A 17,690-nucleotide genomic window follows, 5' to 3' on the forward strand; every position below is an offset into this window, starting at 1 on the left:
CAACTTCCCAAATAAGCTGTCTTCCTTGGAGCTGCTTGCCAGACTTCACCCTGGAGCTAAGCTGGGGCCCCTGTAAGTGTAAAGATGGGAGCTCCCGAGGAGAGAGCTGCCAGTCAGGCCCCCGGGATGACAGCCACCCGAGCACGCCACGCGCGTTCCCAGCTCCCTTCTTCACACCGGTACCGGTGTGAAGAACCCAACGAAGCTCTGGGGAACCAAAAGGACGTGACAGGCGGAGTCTCTGTGAGGCTGTCTCTTCCCGCTCCCTCTCCCTTCCCAGTCTCTCCTTCGTCAAGCCCACACGCGCCCTAGTGAGGGGCGCACACCCACCACACCGGGCGTATTTCGGGGCACGGCACTCAGGGCCCGCCCAGGCTGACCTCAGCCTTGGTTCTGAAATGGTCACGAGGTGCTGAAAAATGTTTCGTCAAAGCATTTCATCCTTACCTTTGAAAAGACAAACAGCCCCAAATATAACAACACAGACCCGGGCCTCCCAGTGCTCACCACAGGCTGTGTTCCCACACTGCCTGTACAGACAGAGGACGCAGAGCGAACCCACCCCACGCGCCTCGGCCCCGGCCCTTTGCCTGGTCTCTATTGTGAATGGGGGGAAAACACAGACTCGTCCTTGCCTAACTGTGCTTTCCAGAGGAAGTGTGTCAGCAGATTCGAACGCACAACGGAGAATCCCGTGATACCGAAATGAGTCACACCTGGTGCTTTAGAGGCTGACATCCTGAGCCGAAACAGCCATAGGTCACCATCTGGCCTGATTTGGGGCATTTCTTCTTTTTGGTTTATTTGTGTGGTGGCCGAAGAGATGAGACTCTTTCTAATCAAGTCAGGCAGGCTTCTCCTGTTATAGAAAAAGCCAGGCTCGACTTAGTGGTTGGTGAGCTATATTAAGAATCACGTCCTCTCCTTCAAAGTCTAGACAGTATATTTGTAGCTCTGGCTTATCTCAGGGGTTATGGATTCGGGGACCAGAGAGCTTTCAGTCCTTACATGGATGGGTTCATTGTGACTGTTAAAACTTCCCATTGAAATCAGCAGGCATAATTCAACAGACAGTTGGAAAGGATTACCCCTAATTTGGTTTGAAGGCCAGGTTTAGAAATAAAGTCTTTTAAAATCTTGGGCTTGGCGAAGCATAGGTTGAAGATGAAAGTGGTACATGTTGAAAAGAGGATATTAAATATGTTCTCTAACACTGGGGAGGGGGTCCCCCGGCAAAGGTCGACTCTTCCCTGATTTGCCCCTTCCCAGCCTCGCCCATCTCTCTCCTTATTTCGAAGACCCCGTGCGATTCATACAACGGATTTCTGCGTCACTCTGTGCACAGTAGGGTCTGGCGCTCCGCAGGCTGGTCGGCCCAGAGAGACTGGACAGATGGGGAAAACGTGTCCTGGCAGCCCCGCCTGCTTCAAAGGATAAGTACTTCTCCTTAGTTCACAAGGGAGAAAAGGCATCCAGGTGCAGCCCGGAACAATCGCTGTCACCTCTCCAGCTTCTGTGTTGGTGACATCAAATGACAGATGCCAAAGAAATAATTAAAAGTAAACAACAAAGAGTTTTCCATGATTCACTAAAGCGGTAGGAGTATTCTGTTAGTCAGGAAAGCTGAGAACCATTTATCAGCTGCCACCTAAAATTTAGCATTCAACTTAATTATGCCTAGTTAGGAATTAGGCGAAACGCAAATGTTTCAACATGACCAGCTGCTCCAGACCTTAACTGCTTTGCTGTTGAAATTTTTTATTTAATCTTTTTTGTTTTGTTTTTTGATCACACGATAAGCCCCATTCTTAACAGATTAAATGTCAGGAAAAGTAGCCCTGACTGGTGTGGCTCAGTCAATCGGGCGTTGTCCCACAGAGCAAAAGGTCGCTGGTTCAATTCCAGAGCAGGGCACACGCCCGGGCTGGGGGTTCTGTCCCCAGTTGGGGTGCGTTCAAGAGGCAGCAGGTCGATGTTTGTCTTGCACATCGATGTTTCTCACTTTCTGCCCCACTTTCCCCTGTCTCTTAAAATAAAGTCTTTAAAAGTCATGAAAAGAAAGGTATAATGACATTGGCCAGCCAACTTGTGTGTCCCAAAGCCCCTTAAATCACCCAGGAATAAAGCCTGCCGCCAGAGTCACACCACTGCCTCAGTCCCTCTGGGAAAAGAAGGCCCAGGCTAGACCCTCTCCTCTTTACAGAGCCCCTGGGGGCAGAAGCAGGACTTTCTGTCAGAATTAGGTTACGGTTGTATTTTCCTTTTCATTATTATCAAGGTGTCAAATACTGGGCCTCATACAACCCTCAGCCAATGAGCCTTTCTCAAAAAGAGACCGGAGACTGAGGTCGCCATGATGAGGACGGCGTGAGCACACTCCTGGCGTGTGGCAGGGAACAAACGCTCACCACCTGCATGTGGTCAGAAGCGACCTCCAGTTAACTGAGAACAGCAAGTCCAACCTTCACCTCATGGCAAATTAATGACTAAAATTCTACAGCACATCAAAAATTATATTTTTTGCCCAACTGACAAAAAATAAATATAATTTTAATTCATTCACACCAGACAGCTATTGTTGGCTGTTGTTTTTTAATTTGACAGTCTAAGGGAAAAGAGGTCAACGCCCCTGACTAAATAGCCAGGTACTGCACGTTTTAAAAACTCTTGCGGCGCCGGCTGAAAATCGCTGACCCAGAGCATCACGGAGTCACAGGCCTGCCCGTTTGCACCGCACACTCAGGCTGACGTGTGGAGAAACTATGATAGCACATGATGAACAAAGAATCACTCACTGGGAGGGCAGACAGTCAGACCCAGCAAGATGAGCGGGTATTAGCTAGAGTGGCCAATCCCCCACATTAAAAGACAAAAATTATTTTAGGAATGAAATAAAACCAAAATTCCTATCCAACTCTTTTCACTGTGTCAGTAAGAATTTGGAAACTCCTCTGATTTTGTCAATTCTAAAATCAGTTGACTAACTTACCCCGTTGATTGAAATGGCCTGAAGAACACAAGTGGCAAAAGAACTTAGAAACTGTCAGACACAGCTGGAACCCACCGTGCAGCTGTGGTCCTGTTCAGCCACTCACTGCTGTGGCTGGGAAGAGATCCCAGCAAAAACTTAAGTGGCCGCGAAAGGGGGCACAGAATGACAGCCTCTAAAACCTACAACTTGTCCCTAAACTTGAAACCCACTCAGAAAAGAACCTCCCCCAATTCATCTGGCACCACCGCCACCGCTTGAAAGCGGCCCACTCTCCCCAGCTTGAATCAGCCTGCAGAAGACACACGCCAACCTGAATGACTCTGCTCTGCGTCACTCTCTGACTTGCCAAATTTAGGCACAAACGCGTCCATTCACCTTCCCAGAGCATTCTAGAATTTGTCTGTTGTCATGGGTTGTCTGTATCCTGTCACTCAACCCGCTACAGTAACCTCACGGTCCAACACACAGAAACAAACCACACGCCGACCTCAGCCGCAGGCTCACTTCTCTCCCGAGGCCCAGAGGTGCTGGCCAACCTCCCAAACAGGCCTCTCACTGAAAACACAAACATTGACCCCCGGCGCACGTCAGCTGCTGCAGGTAGAGTTCTATCAACAGTTTTCTTAAAAGAGCAAGCCTTCCACACGGACAGCAACCAGCAAAACCACCTCGACATGTGCTCTGCCCAGCTGACACAGATTTTACCTGGCTTCTCAAGTCAGAGAATTCAGGAGTAAGAGGGCCTGAAGTGTGTATATGTTCCACTGCCTTCTGTAAATCAGGAGTGAAGGATATGGTGAGAGTTTTAACACTCCCAGTTGCTTAGTTACAAAAAATACCAGGACATCCCCCTTTTGGAGGCCGAGGCACCATTCTGGTCATTTGCTCCTTCTCATTTTTCACAGCCTGTCCTGTGGCAATCAGAGATACTTTTTGGATAAGGCAAAAGGTCCTTAAATAATGCGCACACGATACCCTCTGCTACTGTGGTGGCCAACAAGAGGAGCCTCCTGCCCTCACACAGTTTGCAGAGACTGAACTCTAGAATGAAAAAGGAAGTGGCTCATCCTGAGAATGAAGTTGTAGAGCAACGGTCTCCTTCGAGGCGCAGGCTTCAAGGACAGAGTGGTGCACGCACCTGTTTCAGAGGTGGCTGGAAGGGGAGGAAGACGACCAGCAGTGGAGAGTTGCTTGGTCGCTGACTCTTCTTGGTAAGACATTTTGTTAGCAATTAGTCTATTATCAGTCCTCAGTGTTTAAATCTTAGCAGAGAAAGAAGACATTGAAATGACGAGAAATGAAAGGGGTTACTACTAGTTTCTGGAGTTCCTTCTTATAACTGAAGCTCATTCAGAATCTAGGGACCAGTGTTCTGTTTAAATTGAAAGTGGGAGAACTGGGGCACCCTAAGGTGGCAGATGGCTGGGGAAAAGAGAGAAAGCAATGAAACCACAATTAAGTTTACCTGCAAGCGATCACTTTTGTAAAGAAGAGAGTCCATGAAAATGCAGCCAGTAAGCTGGTTCCCACGGTTCTAAGAAATGAGGGAACTGCCACTTTACATGCCCACTCTGCCTTTAACATCTGGGTCACTTGGGGCAAAGCAGCTGCTTTCTCCTCCTTCGAGACCAGGGAGGGGGGCGGCATCTGGCTCAGTTGTAATACCAGTACTTGGTAAAGTGGTAAGATGTCTACAAAATGCTTTGCCCAGAAAACAAATCAGAGGAAAAATAATTTTTTAAATAACATAAAATAAAAACACTGCACCTCACAGACTTGAAGGGAAGAGAAATGAGTCACTGAGAAGCAGGAACCCCAGCTCCCCAGATGGCTGACGCCTGACTGGAGCCCCTCCCCCTGCGCTCTGCCTGGGCCCTTTCACCCAGAATGAGCCCACAGAAGGGCCTGCTGGGCTGAGTGAGAGATCTAGCTTCAGCTCTCATCCACAGCTGCGGCCAGGTCCCGAAGTACCCCTCTGGAACAGAGGCTGAGGGAGACCAGACTTCTGGTGCACCTTCTATCCTGTGAGAAAGGGATTTAAACCAACACAGCAGAAACACACAGGTGGAAGTACAACTGACAATAATACCGAAGATGCGCTGACCTATACAAAGTCATTTAATGCATTATTCCAGGATGGCCAATACAAGCTGGTTAGGTAATTAGCCCTTGAAGAGTTCTTTTTTTACAGTTATATAAAAATGTTTTGCCTTGTTAAAAAAAAAAAAAAGAAATCTATTCTAACAAAAACATCCATCAAAGGCTTGTAATTTTTTTCCATTTTCAGGTTTGCAAGGTATTTAAAAATACATACGTGTGCATCTCTAAGCATATCACCATCCATTAGCTAATCAGTTTTGGCAGCACACTGCACAGAGGTATACCACCGCTGGCTTCTGACATGAAGTTAGCTTTAAGCTTATTGGCTATGCCGACAACCGGAGGCAGCTTGGAACCCAGTCCGTGGAAAGCATTTGCAGGGTTTACCACCCGTTTGCCCGACACCTTCTCAACGGTGAGAGGTCTGGGTGCAGACTTGCTAATCCAAGGGTGTCTTAACGCTTGAGCTGGGGTCAGGCGGGCAGAGGGGTCCCAGTGAAGACACCTCTTCAAAAACTCTATAAACAAGTAGTCATCACACCCTTTCAGCGCTGTCACCCAGTCTTTGCTGCCTGGGGGTCCCCGCTTCTTACCCCTACGTGAGCGACCCCCCACAAGCACAACCCTCCCATCTGCCTGAGTAGTCACCGAACAGTAGCGAGGTAGGCCCTTGGAGTTAATGAAGTACTTGGCACGTTTGGACTGCTCCAGAAGTTTGGCCGGTGGCATCCCTAGAAGCTCCATCATACAGGCCAACTGATCTCCTTCATCCTCCCCGGGGAAGAGAGGCTGCCCGGTGAAAAGTTCTGCAAGGATGCAGCCAAAACTCCATATGTCGATCGGCGTGCTGTAGCGGCCTCCTAAGATGATCTCTGGAGCTCTGTAGAACCGAGACTGGATATATGTGTAAAGCTTCTGGTACTCGAAGCAGCTGGACCCGAAGTCAATGACCTTGGTCGCACTGCGCCCATGGTGTTTCAGGAGAATGTTTTCTGGCTTCAGGTCACAGTGAATGATCTTATTTTTGTGAAGCGCATCCAAGGATTGCAAAATGGATTGAGCAAACTTTCGTACTAACTGGATGCTAAAACCCTGAAACTTGTTTTTTTTGATTAGCTCATAAAGGTCTATGCTCAGCAATTCAAAGGCCATGCAAACATGGTTCCGGAATGTGAAACTTTCCAGCATGTGGATAACATTCATGCTGCCAGTTTTATCCTGCTTCCTCAGATGCTCCAAAATCCGGATCTCCTCTGCTGCTTGACGATGAAAACGCTTTTCGTTGCGCACTATCTTCAGCGCCACGTACTGTCGAAGTTTGTGATCGTAGACCCGGGCCACCTGCCCAAAACTCCCCTTGCCTATAATTTTCAGCACCTCATATCGATAAGCTAGATGGTCTCGAGGTACATGAATATAGGTCCCTTCTGCATCATCATATCCCCCATTATTGGGACCACCAAGAACTCCATGTCTTTTTTTGGCATTTGGACCCACAAAGTAAATTTCTGGATAATTAACAATTTCCAGTTTCTCATAAGCAGTGAGGTGGTGTTTGTATTGCTTCAGTGCTTGTTCTGGAGTCAGAGGCACCACTTTGGGTGCTTTGGGTGAACTGTTGGATTTTACCATATTCAAGCTCTCTGAACTTTTCCCCTGAGAAACAGTGGGAGAGCATTTTTCAGAGTCATTGATGCCATCAGACTGAAAAGTGTCAGCTCTTCTGTTGCCAAATTCTTGAAACAGCTGTTCTACCTTCATTTCACCCCCATTCAGAAAGTGCTGAGTATGATCTCTCGTTAACTGCTCAGTGGTGATCTATGGAAAAGAAAAATGAATATAATGCAAAAGTCAAGAAAAACAAAGTAGAAGGATGAAAGACTCCTCCCTCAACACAACAACAAAGTACATCCAGTCCTTTAAGCTGACATGACCCAGAAGTGGGATAAACAGAAGTTTCTAGAAATGTTATATTACCCCCCAAAGTAGTCTAGCCACCCCTCACCCCTATAAATGCTTTGCTTTGTTCAAGACAAGATGGTTTTCTCGCCACACCCTAACCATCCTAGGTTCCTTCTAATAGGGTATATCTTTCTACTGAGAATCTTTTTGCCCCAATCACTCAAATCCTACACTCTTACAAGGCCCAATTCAAGTCCTCTCTCTTCCACTAGAACTCCTCCAATCCCATACTGATTAACCTTGTATCAAAATCTGGCACTTGACTGTATGCATATGCACTGGTTTATATTTTTTGACTAATGCTTTCAACTACCTTTCCAAATCTTAAAGGCATACAAGCAGGACCAACACAATGTGTATTAAAGTGTTCTGTAAATAACAAAGTGTTACTGATCAGCACAGGAGTGTTGACCTGCTCTCTTTGTAACCTGGGCCAATTCACCCCTCCTTAGACAACCTGGTGGCCCCCACTCCCAAGAGATCACCATATTGATGCAGAACTTAGTGCAGATACCTGATCGGCAGAGGCCACCATGCCCACTGTAAGTAACAAAATATTAGTAAAGAATAGAAACAGGATTTGAACCCAGGACTTCTGACTGTCAGTCCAGGGCCCTTCCCATTAACATAATTTTGGCACCGGGTTCTCCTACTGCCTGTACTACTGCTCTCTAGTGGGGCTGAATGTTGACTATGGCCTAGAACCAATAGAGTCCTCATCATCTTCTCTCAGATCCCTAAATAAGTTATTGCAGCCTTCTAGCTCAGTTCATTGAATCACAAAGTTTCTAAGTCAAAGAAAACTCTTGGGGTCACCTAGGCCAATTCTTTATGCATCTGAATGGAATGCGAATCCCATGCCCTGGGGCTTCTCATAAACCTCTCCTGAGGAGAGAAAGGGTCTTTTTCCCAATCAGGCACACATGCCTATTCTTCAGCAGGAGCCATGGTGTTAAAGACACACAGCCACTCTTTTCATTTGATTTTGCTTAACCTTTGCCTGCAAAACACAGTAACCCACAAAAGGCAGCTCTACTAATTTCTCTGAAATGAAACAAGATTCTTTGAAATTAGATGGAGGAAAACCAAAAACAACTAAACAAAAACTAAGAAAAATGTAAGAAGGGGATAGAAGAAGAAATCAAGAGAAAAATGTTAAATCTGTCGCAAAAAGCAAATTCTGAGACACTCCAAAGAACATGTTTTTCTTAATAAACCCCAAAGAATGGTACTCAGGATGCGTTGATAATTTCTGACAGCCTCCATAATCGGGGTAGATAATTCCAGGGGAGCCCGAACCATAATTATAATCTCTAAAAAATATGATAAAAATTTAAAGCTAATGATCTAAAGTGACCGAAGCTTTCAAAAATAAAATTTTAATATAACCCAAATAAACAACTGACCTATTACCTTAAATAAATAATAATATAAAAGATGAAAATAAACAACCAAAAAAAAAGGATGAAAGTATTTAAGTGCTGAGATTCTTAAAGACAGTTTCTAATCTAAGTTATAAAAGCAAAACATAAGTTCTTGCCTCCTCCTTTTAGGTCATTTAATCAATTTAAACATTTAGAGATTACTTACAACTACAGCTACACTTTGGCATTAGTTTTAAAGCAAGGAGGTGAGAGATACAGACCAGGAAAAATCTGACACAAAAACAGGTACGTATCACTGGTCAAAAAAATAAAATAAAAAACCTGCAGACAGAATCTAAATACCTTGCTAAAATATAAATATAATGCAAGGTTTTTCTCAGCAGCAATTAGTAAGGAGTCAAATAACTGTAAGTATGCTCATTTTAAAAAAATTTTTAAATTTCTTTATTTTTAGAGGGGAAGGGAAGGAGAGAGGGAGAGAAATATCAATGTATGGTTGCCTCTCGTGTGTCCCTTGCTGGGAACTGGCCTGCAACCCAGGCATGTGCCCTGACTGGGAATCGAACCACGAACCTCTGGTTCGCAGGCCCACGCTCAATCCACTGAGCTACACCAGCCAGGGCTAAGTATGCTCCTTTTTAAGAATGAAAAAAAGAAGAGGGTCCTACCCATCCAACATTCACATGAACATTTATTGTCCGCTATCAAACCAACAACCAAACAGGTGTTTTCAAGGAACAATCTACTAGGAGATACTTTGGCTGAACTAGGGAATTATAATTTCTAGGTTTTAGGTAGATTTAAATAACAAAATGAACATCTGCATGCACCTCAGCCAGTTTTCTTTAAAATTTTACTCCCTAATTTAAATGCAGCTGAATACTTACTGCTAGTCGTGGGGTCACATTCTGAAGCAATGGGAAGCCAGAAGGCCTGGGCTGGGGTCGTAACTACACTGCTTTAAAAGCTCTAAGTCCCTGGGCAGGTTGCTTAACCTTTAGCCCAGTTCATCTGTAGAACACCAGCAACAGTACCTTAGGATGCTGTGTAAGTCAAACAATACTAATAATATATGTGAAAGCCCCTCACAAGCTATAAAACACTTTTAAAACACTGGTAACAATAATTCTCAATATATTAAGGCTTAAACACCTGCACATCCTCCCTTTCCCCCTTCAGTTTCTCTTCTGTCTGTGGTGCTTCCTCCATACTGCCAGTCTCCCTCCACCGGCCATCCGGCACTAAATATGCCTCCTGCCCCACCACAGGCCTTCCCTCAGGATGCACAGAAACACCTTACCCCCTTTCTACGCCACCTGCTTTCAACTTGCTGTACAATGTAGCGTGTTAGCTCTCCAGACATATTTGAACTTGAGGGAAGATCAATGCCTTAACTCAAAGGACTGACTCTCTAGGAACTGCAGCCATCAGTGACAGCTGGCGGGAAAGGTATCTGTGGTCCAGGGTGCACCCCTGGGTATTTCCCCTGCTCTGTCTACATGTAAGGCTGTGTTGACTCTGGACGTCTTCACTTCTGTTTGTGATAAAGAGAGGGTCTCAGGGACAGAACATTAATAAGAACAGATATATAGCAGAAATTTAATTTCCAAAGAACCACTACAGTAAGATTAAAAATGTCATTTTCATTTTCTGACTCATGGTTTTTCTTTAAAATGAGCCTAAATCTCTCTCCCTGAACATTAAGTGTTATCTTGCCTTCTGGAACCACCTGGTAGCATTCAAATTTCATGTAAAAGCCCTCAGATGCCTAAAAGGGGCTGTCCTGTCCCCATCAGTTTTTTCCAGGTTCATCACCCCCATTACGTTCTCTACCTCCCATGGCTTGTGTCAGGTTCCCTTACCATCCTATTCATGTTCTCAATACACGCTTTCCTTTACGCTGCTCTTGAACTGTAACCCCCAGAACAGAACATGATACTGCAGGTGTAGTTCACTACAGATTATCAAGGTTCCAATCTCCAGTGGATCTGAAAAGTTCCAGGAAGGAATTTTTCCACACAGGGAGGGGTTCTCTCCTCAGCGTTCTTTCCTTTCCTGTAAATAACTCAAATACTAGCCTGAATCAATTACGTATCAAGCCTGCTATTCTATAAATAAAATCTTCCTTCCATTGTTCTAGGAGAATCTACAATATTCACACGTTAAAAGTACACAATGGAATTCTATGCAGCAGAGAGAAAGAAGGAGCTACTACCCTTTGCAACAACATGGATGGAACTGGAAAGCATTATGCTGAGTGAAATAGGCCAGGTGTTGAAAGACAAATACCATATGATCTCACCTTTAACAGGAAGCTAAACAACAAAACAATCAAGCAAGCAGAATAAAACCAAGACACTGAAATAGAGAACAAGGGGACAGTGACCAAAGGGGAGAGGGAAGGGAATTTAAGGCGAAAAAGAGAGGGATTTGGAGGAACAAGTATGAAGGACACAGGGACGAGGACTGGGGGGGAGGAAATGGGAGGGAGGTGGGGAGCACAGGGCGGGGGGGGGGGGGGATGGGAGAAATAGACAAAAAACTGTACTTGAAAAATAATTAAATAATTTTTTTTTAAAAAGTGAAAAAAAAGAGAGTACAATAGTTTTTTGTTTTTTGGTTTTTTTTTTTTTAAAGATTTTATTTATTTATCTTTAGAGGGGAAAGGAAGGAGAGAGGGAGAGAACTGGCCTGCAACCCAGGCATGTGCCCTGACTGGGAATCGAACCGTGGTTGCTTGGTTCCCAGGCCCGCGCTCAATCCACTGAGCTACACCAGCCAGGGCAAGTTTTAAAACACCATATATTTCTAGTCTGGGTTTATAATCACAATAACCAAGCAATGTACTGATCAACTACCCCAAATATTTCAACTCTGTAATTTTATACAAAGAGATATATACAATGCCAGATTAATCATGTTTTATTTAAGAATGCTTCACATACACTGTTAATGTGGAGGTCTCTTAACATTTTAAATAGAGTCTTCTACTGTGTTAATCAAGTCTTAAAGATCTTGTTAAGAACTTCAGGAAAAAAAAAAAAACCTTCTCATCCAGATATAAAACACCATCTTCTCCCTAGATCTTGACCCCAAATCTCTGCAACACAAAACCTAACCCAAAAAAATAGCAGATGATCTGTAGTTTACAACGTAACCATCCTAGATAAACAGTGATGTTAAAAGCCTCTGTGAAATTAGTAATAGGGTGTCAGGATGGACATGTGGCATCATGAACTATATATAAGTGTAACCAAGAGGTCAAAAAGCATTTTTCGGCAAAGTTTCGAAGACACCATTGGGTTAGAATCTAAAATCCTGTGTTTCCCAAACACTGCTACTCTGAATACCACGCAGTAAGAAATTATTTTCATCCCAAAACATAAAATTTATCTGACCTACTGGAAAGTAATCAGCATTAGCCAACTCTGAATTGAAGTTAAAATGAACTTTAAGTCACTTGTTAATGCACCAACCTCTATAAAGGGATGCTAATTGGCAACAAGTAAGCAAGAAATCTAAAGGTCAACCCAAAGAACATGTGGTTCTGGAGTCCTCAGAGGTTTTTACAAATTGAAGAAATAAACTAACAGAAAGTGGAAAGGAATCTTACTTCGCTCCAGAGAGAAGATGAAAAATAGGGTGACTAGCCTTCCAAATACATTTATCCCTTACTTTGTGATAGTATTAGCCTTGAAAGTAGTGAAAGGCTAATTACTTTGTAACAAAAAGTTGGGAAGAGCTATGAAATATACAAGTAGTTTTTTTTCATATAGGAACGATGTTAGGTTCTTCAACACAGAAACATAAAGGGAAAATATTAAAATTAGTCTATTCAACTATTCAATTTGTTCATTAGATGCAGCAAATTTTGAAATCTCAGGATAGTGTCTCCCTCTCATGGAGCTTGTCCAAACCCTGCTCTCCTTGCTACGCTGAGGGAATATAAATTAATTTTTTATTATCTTAAGTAAAACAGTATCCAAAGCTAAATTTCTGCAGTCTCCAAAATGACTAAATGCCTCAAAAACCAAACTGTACTATTACGTTTTATGTATGATCTACAAAATGGGTGTTTTCAAACTGATGATTGGCAGAGAAGTAGAAAGGGGAAGGAAATCAAGAAGCACTAATTTTCAGTTATAAAATAAATCACAGGATATAAAGTATGGCATAGAGGACACAGTCGATAATACCATAATAACTATGTATGGGCCAGGCAGGTACTAGACTTACCACTTCGATCACTTGGTAAGGTATGTAAATATAGAATCACTATAAAATCTCCTGAAACTAATATGTTAACTAAATTAAAAATAAATTTTAAAAAGAAAAATTAAAACTAAAATATGGTTTAGCATATGATAAGCTGAAATTACATTTCCATATTGTAGAAAAGAAAAATTAAAACTAAAATATGGTTTAGCATATGATAAGCTGAAATTACATTTCCATATTGTAGAAGAAAAAACCTATAGATCTATGAATTCAGGAATATTATCTATTCATTGTTTTTGTTAAAGGGAGCATTTGAATATCATCCTATAACAAAATAAGCATTACCTAGATAAAAGTAGCATATTATTTTTTTCCTAATGTCATGTATTTATCCCAGTTGTTCAAAGAGTTGGTCTCCAAATACAAATGTCTGAAAACCTCAACTCAGACCACAGAAGTGCTTAATCCAAAGTCAAGAGAAAACCAAAAGGAAGCAAAGAGTCTGGGTTGCCAGTGAGATGTAACCATACCTTGGGCATTAATGAGCACTTCCTCCTTTCTGAGACAAATACAGCATAAACCATTGTTTCATTTACTTACACTTAGTCTTCTAGGTAGAGGTGGTTCCGAAGGATTGCAGAGAACATTTGAACAGGGTGGGCACTTGGTTTCATCTATCATCATGAAGGTATCGCAGACACCATCCCCCAATCTAGTTGAAAGGATTACAGATAAAAGCTGTTAGTAATTGAAGTACATAAATTTCTATTTCCAAAGCATCTGTTTCTTAACTGCTTCATATCTGCTACAAAGACTAATGAATACAAATGAATGTCTACACTGCATTTTGGCATTGAATACAAACAACCGGGGTATTTGGCAGAGGAAAAAAGGAAACCCAAATTTTCTTTCCTTTTTTGACGAGAAAGTATAGCATTTCTAAGACTGTATTTTGAATTAGTTAGCAGTCTTACTGGATGTTGTTAAAAAGAAGGGCTATCAAAAGGATCTCATTTACTTTACTAATTGAAAATGAAGGCTAGTTTGAATCTGAATCCTAAAACTAACCAGAACAGGGTGGCAGGGGTGGCGGTGAGACAGAAGTAACTGTATTTTCCAGACTTGGATTCTAATCCCAGCTCCACCACTGGCTGCACTGCATTCCTCCCGAGCCTGTTTTCCACATGCTATAATGGGAAGAATCATTCCAGTCAACACTCTGGCTCCCACAGGCAAGAAATAAAAGGCCTTCTTAGGAGTCTTGTTGTCTTATTCTTCTTCTTTAATTTACTTACCTACTTAACATCCACATAACTTGAAGAAAAGTACAGTGAAAACTACAGCAAATATTAAGGGATCCTCTAAATTTCAAAGTGTTCTAATTTCACTTCTTTTTATCCACTCCATTTTCTGGTGGATGGTGGAAGCTAAATGCTAAACAATGAAGGATGAAACATTTCTTTCTTCTTTAACATTGAGTCTCTACCACGGTAAGGAAACATGAAAGATGATTTGTTTCATCTACAAGATGGCCCTGAATAATGTATTTCATCTACCCCCCAAAATGTGGATTTCCCAGCTACACACACCAGCATTTCATTATTTTATTTTTACACGATATACAATGATGATGCCCGGGTTACAAGGAAAGATTTTTTTTTTAATCTTCTAAAATATGCTGGAATATTTCGGTTGCCTTTAAAAACTGTTTTGTAAAATTAGTTTGAGTTTTCGTAATCGATGTGCTATAGGAATACAAACAGAAAAAAACCCACTACAAATGTTTTTGAAATGTTTTTTTCAAAACATGCTCACATTCCGACAGGACCATTTATATCTTTAACGAAAACTGCTTCACTGACATGAATCAAAAATTCTGGATGTGACTCTGTCTACAGTACAAATAAAAAACAAAACGGGACAGACGTCCACATTTAAAGAAAAAAAGATATAGGAGATCTATAGATATCTTTCAATCGCCACTGGAAATTACCCAAAGGACGTCTCCATCTACGCACATGAAGCGAGGAGGGGACCCTATGCAAGGGGCAGAATCTCTCAAAACTTGGACCCACCCAAAACCCTATCAGCAGAGCCCCTAACCTGCATATCCGAAGTCAAACGGCACCCCTCACGCAAAGCCCCAAGAGTTCAGCCCTTGGTTATCGGCTCTGAGCAACAAGGATTCTCTGAAATCAATTACTCCCGGTCTCCCCCAGTTTGCTAAAAAGTCCCAGATCCTCATTGTTCCTTACCATATACCCCTCGATCTAGGTCCTTCAGGGAAAATCGCGAGGGTGGGAATTCCTCTTCCCCTAAATCCGACCAGCTCCCTCCCAAGGCTCTCGGGGGGAGGGGAACTGATGAGGAGGGAGAGGTTGGGCGGCTCCCGGGGGTGGGGGGGGGGGGGCGATCGGACCCCCTCCTTCGTCCCTCGTGCTGGGGTCCAGACTTTCTTTGCCCCCTGACCTCGCCTGCCAGCGCCAGCCGCTCTATCGGGGACCCCTAGCCCGTTACCCAGCGGCGCCGTTACCTCCGCTGCTGGGGTGGCGGTCCGGCTCCGGACGGCCCCGCATCCTTCCGCCCTGGCCCGCGAGCGGTGCCTCCCATCACCTAGCTCGGGACCCCCCGGGGGGGGGGGGGCGGCGGTTGGAGGGTCTGGAGAGCAGCGTCCACTCGCGATGGGGCGGCTGCCTCCGGACCACCACGCTTCCCGGGAGACTCTCCTGCAGACACTGCAGCGCCTCGTGCCTGCGCTCGCGACTAGCCCGGACGAAGGAGTGCAGCCAAGGTAGGGGCGGGCTCGGAGCCGTGTGGTCGCCTAGCAACCGCGGCACGCCCCGGTAAACGACGCTGCGCAAAGACACGTGACGCACGGAGGCGGGGCCTCAGACCTTTCTCAACCACGCAGGCGCTAGGAGGTTTGAATTGGAGAGCTACCTCCAAAGCGGACCGCTCGGCTGGCGGCGAGCCGAGGGCAGAGGGCGGTGGTTGGGGGACCTGGGGCGGGAGTGGGGCCAGGCCCCATCGGAGGATTGTGAAACGAGCACCTAGTCCCCGTTTGTACCTCAGAATCCGCTGTTCCTTAACACGTCGCATCCTGGAATTCTAATAGCTGTTCTGAATATGAATTTTAAAACGAATGAAAAAAGTGTACAGAGCGCCCCCCGAAAGAAGTTATGTAGGAGAGCAATAATAAAAAAAACAGGTAGTGACACTACCAGTGCTTTCGATCGTTACACTGTTTTTTTTTTTTTAATTTCAGTGTCCATACCGGATGACAACACTTTTTTTTACAGATTTCAGCTCTCTTTTCCAGAATATAAATTGAGGGCTGAGTCCCCTACAGTGGGATGCCGTGGATGGTAGGACTCCAAGAGACATTTTAGGGATGAGAAAACAACCCAGAGGGGCCATACTTCCTCAGGATCTTCTAGGTGCCCAAACCTGAAGCTAGAAGCGTGCGAATTCCCAGCCTTCCTCCCGCTGCAGCAGGACCCCTGGCAGGAGGCTCTTCCCGTCGTTTTCTCTGGACTAAGTGTGAGAGGCAGGGCCCGGGAGGGGGCGGGGGTCTTTTCTAAGAAGTTAAGACAACGCCAAAGTGTAAGTAACATCAATGTTAAACGGATTTTGTTAGATGGAACACAAGTGATAGGGGAAAATGTTAAAATAGAACACAAGTATTGTTTTCTTGAGCGCGGCACCCAATCGGAATTTCTAAACCAGCAAAGCACGAGGCCGTCTGACTGTAGGAGAGCATTAAATGCGTTTTGTAAATGCCGAACAAGGGCGCCACATGATGGGACGTGGGGACTCATTGACCCAAAACCACGGTCCATAAATTGAAATTTTCCATCCGAGGCTTATTTCCGTGTGACTAAAAGTCATATTTCCTGTTCTCCTTCTTCCAAGTAAACACGCCATTAAAATCCAAAGGCTCTTCACTTATTAAATTAAGACTGTGGTTGTCTGGGGAATTTTATTCTTAGTGGTCAACGTTGCCTTAGCCTCTGATATAAATAAAAATGTTTACCCCCATGATGCTTTTAACTTTTTTCTACTTTTATAAATATGTTTTGGTCCCCACCCCGCACCTGCTCCCCGCAGGCAATCCTGCTTTCATATAGGTTTGTATTTAGGCCCCTATCCAAACTTTTGTTGAAAGAAAGCTCCATGGCAACAAAAGGTTTGGACTGAATTGTTGCTGAGGTCTCTTTCAGCTCTAAGATTGTGAAATTCTATTAAATAATCACTGTTCTCAGTACTTTTTTGGACCCCTCAGACCACTTTCATTCTCTAAACATTTGAATGGGACTTGCTCCACAAGTTTTCTTATTACCTCTAACTTTAGTGACCTAAGTACTTTCCAGTGCTTCTTCAAAGAGCCCGTGTTTTAATGGTGTGACTGGGTTAAGTCCCCTCTGAGCTGCTGCTCTGTGCTCTGCCACTCCCAAACGAGGCATTTCTCACACTATTCATGCCCTATCTTCCCCTCCAAAGCCCTACTCGAGAGTAGTTCAAAATCTCCATGATCTTCCTCAGGCAGCTAATGCCAGATTTACCTACCATGGATTAACTATATATTATATATACTACCTGTCTGCCCTTTGAAGGCAGTTCTAAACCTTCTGCAAAATAAGGAACCTGTAACAAGCCAACAAGAAAATGGAACTATTTCACGATCTTCGAAGATGATTTGATCATTCAGAATGTGATAACAGCAGTTTCAAAGCGTAAGTTAAGAAAACATCCCAGTAGCCATGTTCTTCTGAAATTTTGTTGGCGGGTTATGTTAAGTTTAAATAGTTTCACTGTTATAAATTATTCTTTTGCAGCATGATGTGCCATAGTGCATAGTGTGACATATGAGTCACAAAACTGAAATGCATTTTTAAACGTCATGTGAAATTCATTCTCTTCCCCAAGCTATATCAACCTCAAATTCACCTGAGCTCCAGAAACATGTACTTGCTATTTTTTCAGAAACACAGAAGTCTACCTCACTGAAACACTACAGCCATGTTTTATTCTTC

At 43.8% G+C, this 17,690-nt stretch overlaps 1 protein-coding gene and 1 non-coding gene across 2 annotated transcripts; one reads left to right on the forward strand and one right to left on the reverse strand.

The window, feature by feature from the left end:
* Positions 1–490: 490 nt before the first annotated feature.
* Positions 491–620, forward strand: LOC119056863 (small nucleolar RNA SNORA51). The gene has a single exon (XR_005083965.2). It is a non-coding gene; the product is annotated as a small nucleolar RNA SNORA51 (small nucleolar RNA).
* Positions 621–5,092: 4,472 nt separating this feature from the next.
* On the reverse strand, positions 5,093–15,432 carry DYRK3 (dual specificity tyrosine phosphorylation regulated kinase 3). The gene is made up of 3 exons (XM_037155420.2): positions 15,191–15,432; positions 13,258–13,369; positions 5,093–6,910 (listed from the first exon to the last, which is right to left on the reverse strand). The coding sequence occupies exons 1-3, from the start codon at positions 15,265–15,267 to the stop codon at positions 5,336–5,338; spliced, it is 1,764 nt and encodes a 587-aa protein (XP_037011315.2). The 5' UTR covers positions 15,268–15,432; the 3' UTR covers positions 5,093–5,335.
* Positions 15,433–17,690: the final 2,258 nt, after the last annotated feature.

The sequence above is a fragment of the Artibeus jamaicensis genome, unplaced genomic scaffold (assembly GCF_021234435.1).
Source record: "Artibeus jamaicensis isolate MK-2021 breed Jamaican fruit bat unplaced genomic scaffold, CSHL_Jam_final contig_475, whole genome shotgun sequence".
NCBI classification, from domain to species: Eukaryota; Metazoa; Chordata; class Mammalia; order Chiroptera; family Phyllostomidae; genus Artibeus; species Artibeus jamaicensis.